The 13,409-nt window shown below is 37.0% G+C and overlaps 1 protein-coding gene across 1 annotated transcript in view; it reads right to left on the bottom strand.

Moving 5' to 3' along the window:
• Nucleotides 1-9,166: 9,166 nt before the first annotated feature.
• Nucleotides 9,167-13,409, bottom strand: part of LOC139114248 (dentin sialophosphoprotein-like) — a 41,570-nt gene continuing 37,327 nt past the window's right edge. Inside the window, exon 10 of the mRNA XM_070675827.1 lies at nt 9,167-13,086. Within this exon, the coding sequence (XP_070531928.1) occupies nt 12,890-13,086 (197 nt within the window). The 3' untranslated portion in view covers nt 9,167-12,889. The remainder of the gene's footprint in view (nt 13,087-13,409) is intronic.

Genomic DNA, 13,409 nt, shown 5'->3' with positions numbered 1-13,409 from the left:
ATACATCTCTGAATTTCTGCTAACTTTTTTGCGTCTATGTAGATGTGTGCATATTCCGTTGCGATTTCAAATGGGACCCGGTTTTCAACCCCCTGGTTTCAACCCCGGCTTTCATCAACACGGAACGGATACTTTCTCACAACAGCAGCGGGTGATTTGAATGTGAAGGCGCTGTGATTGAAGCCAGTAGTTGAAATGGACAGAGTATTACGAGTTTCGGAAGGAAGATAGAAAACGAAGGTCTTGACTTAGTTCAGGAGAGAATTTCCTCGGGCACTGTATTGAGTTTAAATCTAGCCCTGAACATCTCGTGTTCGGTACAAACGCGCAAACTAGACATATAAAAAATAAGGTGAAAGTCTAGCAAATAGATGATAGTCTCTAAGGACGGTAGTAGATTGTGATCGTAAGCAATCGTAAGTTAGAACCTTCTACTGTTTGTAGCTTTATGGCTTTTTTGGTTGGCAGTGATGTAGATAATAGCCGGTCACTGGTACTTCGCACGGCCGGGTTACACGCAGCTTGCAACGGGAAAAAAAACTTGTGAATTTGAAAAACAAATCTTCACCCATTCGTAAGCTTATTTTCCGTGTAATTTTGGCATTTCGAACAAATCAGAGGAAAGGGTGAAGAAATTTTGAGTAAAACTGATTTAAAACGTTACGACCCCCAGTTTAGAGTTTGGTATGCATGACCCGAAGTATAGTGAGCGCAGATTGCATATCCGGTTACCTCGGATAGGTAACCTCGGAAAACATCGACGACCGTTCGTAATATGCAAATGACATGTGACTGAGACGTTAAGCGCGTTGTGGAAAAGTTGCCGTAGTTCCATAGATGAGCCTGCATATGTGCATACTATACATATGCTGCTTGCTGTTCCGATATGTAAGCCAGAATCTTCAACAAAAGGAAACTACTAGTAATCTGTGACAATGGTCAGCCAAATATTTTGAAATACATTGGTAAAGAAAGTAAATGACGCTGATGAGTCCCCCAGGACAGCTGTGCAGGGCCGTGGTCGTCGTCGATGAGTACTCGAGTATGGATGATCATGGATGATCGATCTACAACGCAATAGTGGCAACGATGTAATCGACACTGAAATTTCAATTCCACTCAGCTCAACTGAATTGAATCAACTGATATAAACATGACCAAACTTGTCACAATGCTAAAGGTACTTCCTCAAAATGTGAGCACAGTCGTTTGGAGAGCTATTCAGCGCTGGGACTATTCGCCCCATAGACGAGTGTCAGAAGCGAGAAATATTTCTCGCTTCTGCACACTCCTCTATGGGGCGAATAGTCCCAGCGCTGAATAGCTCTCCAAACGACTGTGATGTGAGCCAAAAGATTCAGTTTCGATGCCTGAAGGAAAAAATGAAATTGTGATTGCCTTCAAAACGACGTGTGAAGACTCTCAATGTTCATAACTTTTTACAGGAACACATACCAAAACGTTTTTTTTCAAGACCACCAATCACTCCAAAAAGAAAATGCCGTTTCTTGCGTGTTCATTACATGTGTCGTATCGTTTACGTTGTATGTGGTTGTGTATGCGTGTGTTTAGGTACGTACATAACGGTGATTTTAGTGATAAGTCAGTACGCTTTGTTTGTTGTGCTCGGCAGGGATCAAGATCGCCTAGGCCGCAATTTGAATTTGAGTAATCATGATTGGCAGCATACATTAACATTTAGAACAGAGGTCAAATGGACATTCTGGACCCACACTTTGTGAAAATATGCGTTCTCTGTATTAAATAACAGTGTTTTCAACGTTTTTTTCGACATAAAGGCAGTCGCTATACATTCACAGGTGTCATGTATGAGATGGACGGAAATTAACGCCGTTCACCCGTCGAATTTCTGGAAATCTCGGAGCAATCGAGTGCGTCTTACCCGTAGCGTGGCTTTTTCACATCTGCATAGTCTTACCATAATCCCCTTTTGTAGGGGACTTTCCTCTTTAACCTCTCTACTGTACGTGGGACCCACGTGGTACCGAGAGCTCGCATATTCGCCCGACTTGAGAGACAAAAATTGCCCTAAAATACAAAATTGCAGAATTCGTCATGATTTAAACACTACGACTCGTCATCTGTGCATGCCAGATCAGATTTATAAAATCAATTTGAATACAAAACATTGAATATAAAAACCGTCATGATAACAACTTCCACATGTTATTTCAAGAAAGCTATAAAACTGTACTACACACAGATAATTCAGTGCGCAGCGGCAACGTGCACAGCATCCTTAGGGAGCCGCATTTAATACTTGTGAACGGGTTGGTTACTCTGAAAGTGCTGAACAGCAACGGGGTACTCAAAAATGATAAACAAACAGGTGATAAATTTTCAGGTGTCATAAGTGTTGAATTATTCTATTAGTGTCAAATTTTCAGAAGTTTCCACATTGGGGCTGGGGGTGGAAGATATATACTCCTGATTCTGATCGCGGCGCAAGCTGGTTACTATAGTCATCATTGATGACACAGTCCCCACTGGTTAATTGGTACTTTGATTACAAGTTCTCTGAGAGTGAGGATAGAGTCCTGTTCATTAATTGGGGCTGCGATTAAAAATGCTGCGATACAGATGGGGCTTTATGGCCGAAAATGAGTTCCATGGTGGTGAAAACGTAAAACCAATCTGGGCTTCCATTCTAATCACTAAAGGTCATTGAATAAGTTCAATAGTAATTAATCGAAGGATGTTTAATACCAAACGTTTTGCCATCCTATTATTATACCGACAGATTATCACCTGTACCACATTCTTAAAATTTGATGCAGAGCTTCTGGACATTCACCCTAAAGACAAAAATTCATTATGTATGCAAATTAGCAATTAATTTAAATGATACCACTAAGTGAAACTGAATTGTATTACAGCACTGTGAGATCAAAATCTGTACCAAGTTTCATCATATTTAATGCAGTATTTGTGGACATATCAGGCTAACTGGGAAAGGTCATTAAATCACAGGGGCACAAGGCATTATCAGTAATAGCAAGAGTGTAAAAAAATTAATAAATTTATGATTATGAATACTGTTTATAAATTTAATATTTGTCATTATTGTATACTTACGACAGTGCCCTAAAGCATTCGAATCCGGAATGATGTCGTCAGTTTTCATACCAAATTCACGCAGTTGTACTACAGACCCTGTTATTAATGAATTTATGAGTATGAATATTCTTAATAAAAATGATTTTTTTTTCAATATTTTACAGTTACAAAAGTACCTTACAGCACTCGAATCCTGAATGATGATCAGTATTTATGCCAAACTCACGCAGTTGCACAGATCACTAGAAAAATGGTCAATGTAGTTGCAGCAGTAGCATTGCACGGTAACTTGATGCACACGGTCACCGAACTGTGTCGGAAGACTCTCTGAACAGTAAATAATAGGCCTATTATTTACTGACACTGATAAGGCCAAGAAAAACAAAAAGTTCGTTTCTCATCTTCGCGCAAGTCAATTCAGACCCGCCGCGTCATTCTTTTTTTCTGCTCATGAGGAAATAAAATTTAAAAAAAATTAACGAAAAATACGCGATGATAGTGAATAATACAGTGGTGTATAAAACAGAACTATAACAAAATAACTGACACTAACATTCCATTCAGAACTGTACACAGATGTCACTGTTAAGCTGTCAAAACTGTGCATTGCTGCACTAAAGTCAAACCGCAGAACTGTTGCTATACAAAAATACTAAAGCAATCGACTCTGCTATGCATTTATCTCTGCGTACATTCCTATGTGGTTTTCATATTTTTTTTGCACATTCTTGGTGGTTGAAGAATAAAAAAATTGAGAAGAAGAAAAAAAACAGCATCACCGCTCATTTTTGTGAAAATGTCTAGGATGAGAAACAAACTTTCTTATTTTTCATGGCCTTAACGTCTTTATTAACTGTTAAAGCAATGTAAGCTCAACATTTGTGCCATGTTTCATGAAATTTGATGAACTATTGCTTGACATAGCCTAATTACAAAAATATTCAAATCCGGTGTTGCAGCCAGGACGTGCCCTTGCGACAATGTCCCCAAAATCGAACCCATTGCCCGGCATTGTCGCATACTGCGGGTCACCTCGGGCACACTCATGAGTTGAATGCCACGGTGCACAGTGTTTTGTGTAGTCTGCAAGTATGATACTGACGATTACCTCCGTTTTGCATGCTTATTTTGACACTTAGGCTGCGTTCACAAATAATGAAAGGGGGGGGGGCGCTGAGAGAATTGCAATTGAAATCTTATTTTTTTCAGATGCCCCCCTCAATACCCTAAAAAATTTTCAAATGCCCCCCTCCATATGATCAAAATTTTTCAAGTCCCCCCCAACTGTCACAGACCCGCATATTTGTAAAGGATGTGCGCCCAGAAATAATAAACACGTATTGCACCGTTCTGCTCACAGGTGTTCAACACTACCTGTTATTAGCACTTTCTATAGTCATATTCCCAAGGCAAGTTCTTTAAACGCATCAGTGAACTTTTTGGATTTATTGGTCAAAGCTAACTTGAGTTAATCTAACTCTGGCCAGATCAATTGCACCAGCCGAAAGCCCACAAAATGACGATCATGAGAGAGTAGGCAAATTGTGAATTCTGGCTAGTTGCCATATTGTAAAAAACTGAGCACAGTGACCTACCAAAAATTTGTTTCAAAAGTACAAGACATATATGAATTAGATGCTACTCAAAGTTGACAATACTGTAAGGTTAAAATATTCCATCAAATAATTTTCATTTCTGAAATTTTGGGAGTAATAATTGCAAATTTGGTTAAAAAATAAATAATTCCATTTAGTCATATATTTTTTCATTTCGTCTTTACTTTCAAAGTTTTACTTTTGTATTATTTTATGACAAGAATGAGAAATTTAGAAAATCACATCTTTTTCCTTTAATATTTGATTATTCTCATATGCCAGAATTCAAACTTTCCATGTGTTCTTCCATGTTTTGCTCTCTGGCCTGATCTTGTTTAGTAATGTTTCGCTGTCATGAGCGTCATTTGACACAAACTCTTCTTCAACTACTATGTACATCAGAGTCAGAGCTATCTCTGTCACTGTTCAGGTATGCAGTAACAGTGCATGGGGGGGGGGGGTAACTCCATGGCTAATAGTACGGGGGGGGGGGGGGGGGGGGGGGGGGCTCCTCACGAACATGGAAACCCAAACTGTTGTGATACCGGTTTTGAGCAAAAAATACCCTTTCTGATACCATACAATATAATAATCTAATCAGTCTAAGAACAGTCGGACTGTTCTTAATTTGTATGATCGTCTCAGTCCACTTCCACTGTCACTGTGTATTGATGGAGGTACTGTCAAGGGGTACCAACAGTCCGGAAATTTTGATGGTAGATCTGGGATGTAGATACATGGGTTTCCAGTGTTGACAGCATGATTTTTTAACAAATGTCAGTTTGTGTTTAAAACCGGACCCTTTCTCATACCAACACCTCGTAAAAAGTATACCCTTTCTGATATCAAACAGTGCAAATAAAGACCCCTTTCGCGCGGACCCTCCCCGTATAGCCATCTATGGGAGTTACCCCCGGGAACAGTGACACTACAGTAGCAGGGCAGTATCTGATAGTGACAGTTGCCCGTAGGCAGTAGCTGTATTAACTTTGATAATTTTGACAATATTTTTGTTCAGTTTATACAACTGCGTTCTTGTTCTGCTCCCTACAGCATGTTGAACTGTCCAGTATTCAGCTTGCTATCACAGCCTGTGTTTGTGTACCATGCATTTATATCGATGACAACTGACTGTCAGTCTGGACTCTAATTATCACTATCACCTAATACATATTTATATATACAGGCTTTGTCGACAAACTGAACATTGCGTGTTTGAGCATGCTGTAGGGAGACAGCAAGACGTTGATATATTGCATAGAAATATTGCAAAAATCCTCAACAGTTGCAGCTTCTGCCCTGTTACTAGGCTCAAGTTTGATTTTTTTACGACAAATCACACATGTTTAGATTTTAGAGATAAGAGTCATGGAATGTGAGAAAATGGTTCTAGATTCTGTTAAATTATTACTGACATTACAACATTTGAATGACATAAAAATGGTATTCATTTTTCATTAAATTACCTAGAAAAACTTGGAATTGGAAAATGTAAAACATAAAAGGGAACCAAACACTTTTCAAGTTCCCCCTACAGGTAGAGCGAAATTTTCAAGTCCCCCCTGTACTACCCCTAAAATTTTCGAATCCCCCTGAATTCCTCCAGGGCCCCCCCCCCAACCGTTTTTTTGTGAACATAGCCTTACATTTTCGTACTTTCGGAGCACAGATCGGCTATTAAACACTGCGCTTAATATTATAGCATAACTTGCTTGTAGTCCGACTGAGCTATCTGATTGGCCGCAGATATGGTATACCAGCTGCTACAATTAGGCCACTTGACTGAAATTTTAAGCATTGTGAAGCAGTCCCGGTAGCTTGAATTTTGTTTTGTGAAACTAATTTATTAAAATATACCACAAAATTTGATTAACAACTGATGCATGTTGTCCCCCAAATGTGCAAATGTACCTAAAAATAAACGGTAGTGGGACAGTGTCCTTACTTTAAAATTCCTGGCTGCAACACTGCAAATCAGCAGTTAATTGACATGATACTGCTACATATCATATGCACGTCACTACACTACTGGACGATCAACATCTGTACCACGTTTCATCAAATTTAATGCAGCGTGTCTAGACATATCAAACTAATTATGAAAGTTCATCAAATATGCAAATTAGCAATTAATTGACATGATACTTCTTAATATCTACACAGAGTAGGCCTATTACAGTACTGACAGACCAACATCTGTACATCGTTTCATCAAATTTGATGCAGACTCTCCCACTCTAAATAGGAAAGTTAATTAAATATGCAAATTAAAAATTTATGAACATGACATGGATAAACATCTTAATTCACTGACAAAGCAATGCAAGCTCAACATTTGTACCAAGTTTCCTGAAATTCGTTGAACTATTTCTTGACATATCAGCCTAATTACATAATTTCATTAAATATACAAATCAGAAGTTATTTGACATGATACTGCTACATGAATTTGCATACCATTACATTAATGGAAGATAAATATCTGTACAACGTTTCATCAAATTTGATGCAGCATTAAGTTAGACATATCACAATTATGAAAGTTCATCAAATATGCAAATTGTCATGCTATTGACATGGTACTTCTTAATGTCTTTACACAGTATTAAAGTACTGACAGATCAACATCTTTACCACATTTCATAAAATTTAGTGTAGTATTTCTTGACAGAGCACAGTAATTAGGAAAGTATATTGAATATGCAAATTAGCAATTAATTAACATGATACTGCTTATGTGCCAAAGATTTGTACCATGTTTCATTTAATTTGTTGCAGTATTTCAAGACATATCGCCCTAATTGCAAAAGTTCATCAAAATATGCAAATTAGGAATTGACACAATATTCTGACATATGTTATTGTATACTATTAGAACTCTGTGTGACCAACATCTGTAAAAAGTTTCGTCAAATTTGGCTCAGTTGCACCAGGAACAGAGTTCTAATCACTAATTATGCAAATTAGCACTAATTATGCATACAACACCAAAATAAATGGACCTGCATATGTATGCCATAACGTTCTACCCATGTTGAAAAGAATTAGCTCAGGCATGTCTGCGATATCTGCATGTGGATGGACATCAAATACAGGAAAAAAACGGCCATTTTGGATCTAATCACAAAATAAATCGACTTGCATATGAATGACATAGAAAGTAATCCATGTACAAAGTTTGAATGAAATCGTTCCCAGCATCACTGAGAAATTTGTGTGAACGGATGAACCGACATCAAATATAGGAAACAAAATGGCAATCATGTGGCTATATTGGATTGGATCATAAAATAAATTGACGTATGACATATGGAGTAATCATTGTACCAAGTTTGAATGAAATCGCTCCATCCTCTGAGATATCTGCATGAATGGACGCACACATGCATGCACAGACATGACCAAACCTATATATCCCCCGAATGGTGTCCATGGGGACTAAAACCAGGGGTCACTATGCAAATTTTGGTTCTGGAGAGACAAATCACCCAATATTTAGCAATTGTTGAAATTCACAATGTTCACCATCCCTGTGTATCTAGGTAAAACAAAATTCCTGATTTTCAAAAAAAAACTATGCTGTTCAAAACCTCATTTACTCAAAGCTTCAAAACTAAGCCAGAAGAATATTGTAAAAGTTAGAGTGTACACTTCTGAATAACTGTCCAGAGGTACATTCTACCACCACATTTGCACTGTCTATACTTTATATGGATAGAATTATGTATAAAACGTATTACTATAGCAGCAGGGGTATCATGCAAAAAGTTTAAGCCATCAGGAGAGGTTCTATGAAAATTCACATTCAGACAAAGGGCTACTCAAAATTTCGATTTCTTTTGGCAATTCCTCCCACCCAAGGATATAAATATTGACCCCTCCCTTACCACTGAGATATCAAATCTTGCTGAAGTGCTGTTGCTGAAGTGACATCTTTGGTATTACTAATTAAGTTTTGAAACACCATATGGCTTGGCCCAAAATTATACAATTATCAATTAAGAGTTTGGACCATTTCAAGGTCGAGTGCCCCTTGGGGACAGATATCCAAACTTTTATAATTCTTTTCCGATCTACCACTTGTAGGGGTTCAATTGAAAGCTTACGACATAAACAATTTTTGTCTTAGTTTCTTGACAATCAAACATTTTTCCCCTTATAGTGACACAGGGGTGCCAGTCATTTTCAATTTAGCTGCCAGTATAAAATGCAAGGTAATTTGTTTCTATAGTTGTACAAAATTGACGCCAGATATTTATTCTCGATTTTGAAAGAGAATGGTTGAAATATTCCTTGAGTAGTTTGAGTAAAAAAGTTTGAGTCTTTCACTTTCATGGCACATAAATGGCATTGGGATGAAGAGGTTGATCTGGGAGGTTGCAATAGACGTTACAACTATTTCGCAATCAAATATGAAGCATACTTACTCCATTCCAAGCATCAACATGCCACCACTACACATTCACACAGATGGAATACCAGAGCATAAATAATTCTTTAAATATTCTTCAATTATTTTAATACATTGTATGTTCTGTCAGTTGCAATATCCGTAGCAATAAAAATAGCACAAATACAAGGTCTTGTTGACGATATATACAGACTTAAAAAAAGGGCAAACAGTGTTATCTTAAACGGGAAACAATATTAAAACAATAGTTTTTATTATTTAATTTTACCAAATGCAAAACACCTTGATAAATAATGAAGTAAATTAAAAAAAAATCACAGAGAAAGAGTGATAAAAAAGGAAGCATTTCATTGATTATTGCAGTTCAACAGATTTATACACAAATTTTTGTTAACATAATATATAAGCAGTACAGAGGCATTGTTACAAACAGACTGCCCTACACTCCTATATGCAAAACATTCACAACTGAACAATACCGAGCAAGCTCTTTTGATAGGCATATTACATTAATCCAATTACATCACACAGGTTATTCATTTATACACATAAATATATATTACGGTTCTGTACAAATATTTCCATCCTGAATACACTGCCACTGATCAGAAACCCATCAATTCCTACCCGAAGGTTAGAGGTCGCAGTCAGGTAAATACTCTCTGATAAATTGCTGCTGATCAGAAACCTAATTGGTTCCTGCCTACAGGTCAGAGGTCACGGCAAGGTTAAATATTTGCTACAATGTCAACTCTGTTTTCATGAAGAAAGACATTTACATAGAAATATTGATAAAGTGAGTTGCCTTTCTATTGGAATCGTAATCTCAGAATAAAAAGAAATTCCCTTACGCTGTCCCATATGTTATCAGTAACACGTTCATTTTCTTAAACACACTTCTTTGAGTAAATAAATATACTGTGCCAGCACAAAAAACATTTGATCAGTCAAAGTTTGAAATATTTCACTGAGAAGTTAGGTTCTGAATGTAACTGGACAACTATTACAGGCTTTGTAATGTCACATTTCTGGCAGAAAAATACCCAACTGATCATAAAATCCATACCTTGCTATCCAAACCACTTCCTTTTTTGAATTTCAGAACATATGATCAAATGAATACAATGTGTTTGCTCTCCCCATTTTAACAGTAAGTTTGGTTCAACCCAAGTGTTCTCTATGGTATGGTTGGACCAATACATTAAAATTCGAACAAGCTCAACAGCCCAAGGCAAACCACTCATTCAATGATGAAGATACTAGTCTGTGGTAGAAGGAAAAATGACATTTGGTACAAGGCTGTGTCGACTACAAGGCAGATTTTCTGTACAATACTTGGATATTTTCTAGAAAATTTCTTTCATTGGAATTTTGAGCGATCAAAAAACAAAGGAAAACACTTTCTGATGACAGTTTATATAACAACAACTTTGCATTCATTCAGTTGTGCCAGATTAAATGGTGTTCATTTCTAGAACAGAATCTTAGCAGGCTCCATCTTAATTCCCATGATGCACTGCACAGAGAACATGTTTGTTACAATACCAAACTATAAAGTGAAGTGTTTGTTAAATCAGAATGCCTGTTGCCAAATTGCATTGATAAAGCAAAGTCTGTAAAAATCGCCCTAAGCCAGCTTCTTCTGTAACAACCCTGCTGATTGGTTGAGGACTATCAGTTTGCATATTTGCTGGAATATCATCCAATGAGACAAGAGTTTTTAAATTTCTCAAAAGTTACCATACCTGCCATATTTCAATGACAGTGAGATATCATGAGAATAGAAGCAAATGTCTAAAAAAATCATTTGATTATTAATAATTATTTCTAGTATCTATGATCTCTGAAATACGATTGATTGACTAGTTGATCAGAGTGCATTCCTAAATCAAGGTTTCTTCACGGACGGCTCTGAAAATAAAATTCTTTAAAGCAACTGGAAAAATGTTGGAAACTTATAACCCTGAAGCAAAATATTATATGTACAAGTATTTCAATAAATAAAATAGCTGATAATGGATGAAATACTATGAATACTAATTTTGATGATACAGAAGCTTAGTTCAATGTCAAGGTGGGTTTTTTCACAATAAACTGCACACATTTATATAATTGCAAATGGATTTTTATAACGCTTCAAAGAATTAGAAACTGTAAGTTTTAAACGATTTTGTTCCAATTTTTTACATGCCTAAGTCAATTTATATTAACGCTCTGCTATACATAGCATCCCGAATGAATACATAAATAGACACGTCTCCATGCTTGGCTGATGACAAAGAGCCCTTACATATCGCCATCTCTGTCTGGTCAGTTTAAAATCCTCTTACCCCAACATCCAACCCACAATAATATTTTATCGAACTTGACACCTTGATCGATGAGAATCATTAATTTCAAACTAATCAATATCACTTTAATTCCTAAATCATTCGCTGATTATTTTTGATTGCCTTTGTTGGACATATAAACATGATTTATTGAGTTGCCCATATCTGGGCTGGAGAGTAAGTAGGTTTATAGAGTGAATCTGCACCATGTATACAAAATTGCATGCTTGAAAGTCAAATCCATCCATGTGACAAAATAAATATATATTTGGTGGACAGTCAAAACGCTGTCATATTGCAGCTTAGTGAGACAGAATACATAAAAGATATTTAATTTTTCTAATTCTTGTGTCAGACAAAATGGATTTGATACAATATGACTTCACACTGTTAAAGTTATAGGTGTATCTCCTGAAAGATGCACTGACAACTCAACATTTTTGTTTTCTGAGACATACACCATCTTCTGGCATTGTATCACTGTAATAAATATTCAAAGCCAGAAGTTGTATTCAAAGCCAGAAGTTGTCAATGTGGTTCTCTTCTGTAACATCTGCTGATATCCCAGTTGCTGGAGCCCTGGGTTCCATACTGTGAACAGACTGCAGTGAAATTCATGCTATGGATCCCAAATTTGTGCAAAATGGGTTTCAAATTCAGCTATTTGTGATACACGCACCGTGGAATTATGGGAACTACGCCGTCTCAGTCAACATGTCAGAGAAACACATGAACAACATCTCACATGGAATAAAAACTCACCATACATTATAAAAGACAGGGCCATAGCTTCTTAAATTGTAACTCATATGGAAATACTAGTTTTTTTTTGCTCCAATTTGTTGTAACTTACGGTTCTTGGCAAGATGAAACGGAAAATTTGTTGGGCAAGTGTGAAATGAAAGGGCTTGAGTGTGTATTCTTACGATGTTTATCTTCCAGGTCAAAGGTTAAATGAGCAGGGCAAAATAAATTTCTGTAAAGGCTGAATATACATGCTGAATTTTTTTGAACAATGACCATCATTAGGGTGCTAAGAGGAAAAGTGTTCCAGTAGTGGAAACTCATTTCTTTGCCAAGGCTTGATCATCCTCCTTTGAAAAATGTAGCGACCTTGAAGATGCCGTATTTCATCAAATGGGTTGAGAATCATTTCCCCTGGTGAAACGGAACTATACTTGCTTTCCAAACAATAATTCCTTCCTGTCATTTCGGCTGTGGAGTATTTTCTGAACACTTCTGTCACGTTTTACTTTACGTTACACATCCAAAGACTGTGACAGTATCTGTGCTTTGGGAAAATGGCAAAGTTATAAAGTCGGTCTGTGATTACTCTACCAGTGAGCGCAATGCTGGTCATTGTGGATTGTTTTCTTTTCGTACAGTGTTACTGAAAAAAAATCGAGGTCAACGGTTGAAGATTGTTTATGAATATTCATAAAATCAGAATGTGAGGAGACAAACTATCTTTGCTGTCACCAGTCTTTTCTTGATAGAAGAGGTATTATTTTCAGCATGAGTTTATCTTGGTCTGCCATCATATCATACACTTCATCCATGGATCTGTTCCTGACGGAATTCCCATTGATCTCCAGGATTTCATCTCCGATTCCCATCAACCCTGCATACATTTTCTCTGGATAGCCGTCACTCATTCGGGATATAAATATACCTTTTGAAAACAAGGGAATGTGAAGTATTAGCAAAATGCTGCAAACAAAGTAATTTGTATGTTTTTGTATGAGGGCGCTATCACCATCTATTGGTACTGGCATCATGATCGTCTTATAGTGTGTAGCTAACCCTTTTGCAATCAGGAATGGTTTAGCCATGCACAAAAGAGGGGAGAATTTTCCTCCTCTATTGCCTATGGTTTACCTAAAAGCTACTGTTATCAATAATGATTGTGAATCTGTGTATGGAGAATTGGGGTCAACAGATGAACTGTGGCATGATAAAGGGTGACACTTTGACTTCAAATAATCACAAGCCAAG

This window comes from Ptychodera flava, chromosome 16 (genome assembly GCF_041260155.1).
Source record: "Ptychodera flava strain L36383 chromosome 16, AS_Pfla_20210202, whole genome shotgun sequence".
Lineage (NCBI taxonomy): Eukaryota > Metazoa > Hemichordata > Enteropneusta > Ptychoderidae > Ptychodera > Ptychodera flava.
Note: the sequence above shows the minus strand (reverse complement) of the source record. Positions and strands in the feature narration are given on the sequence as shown.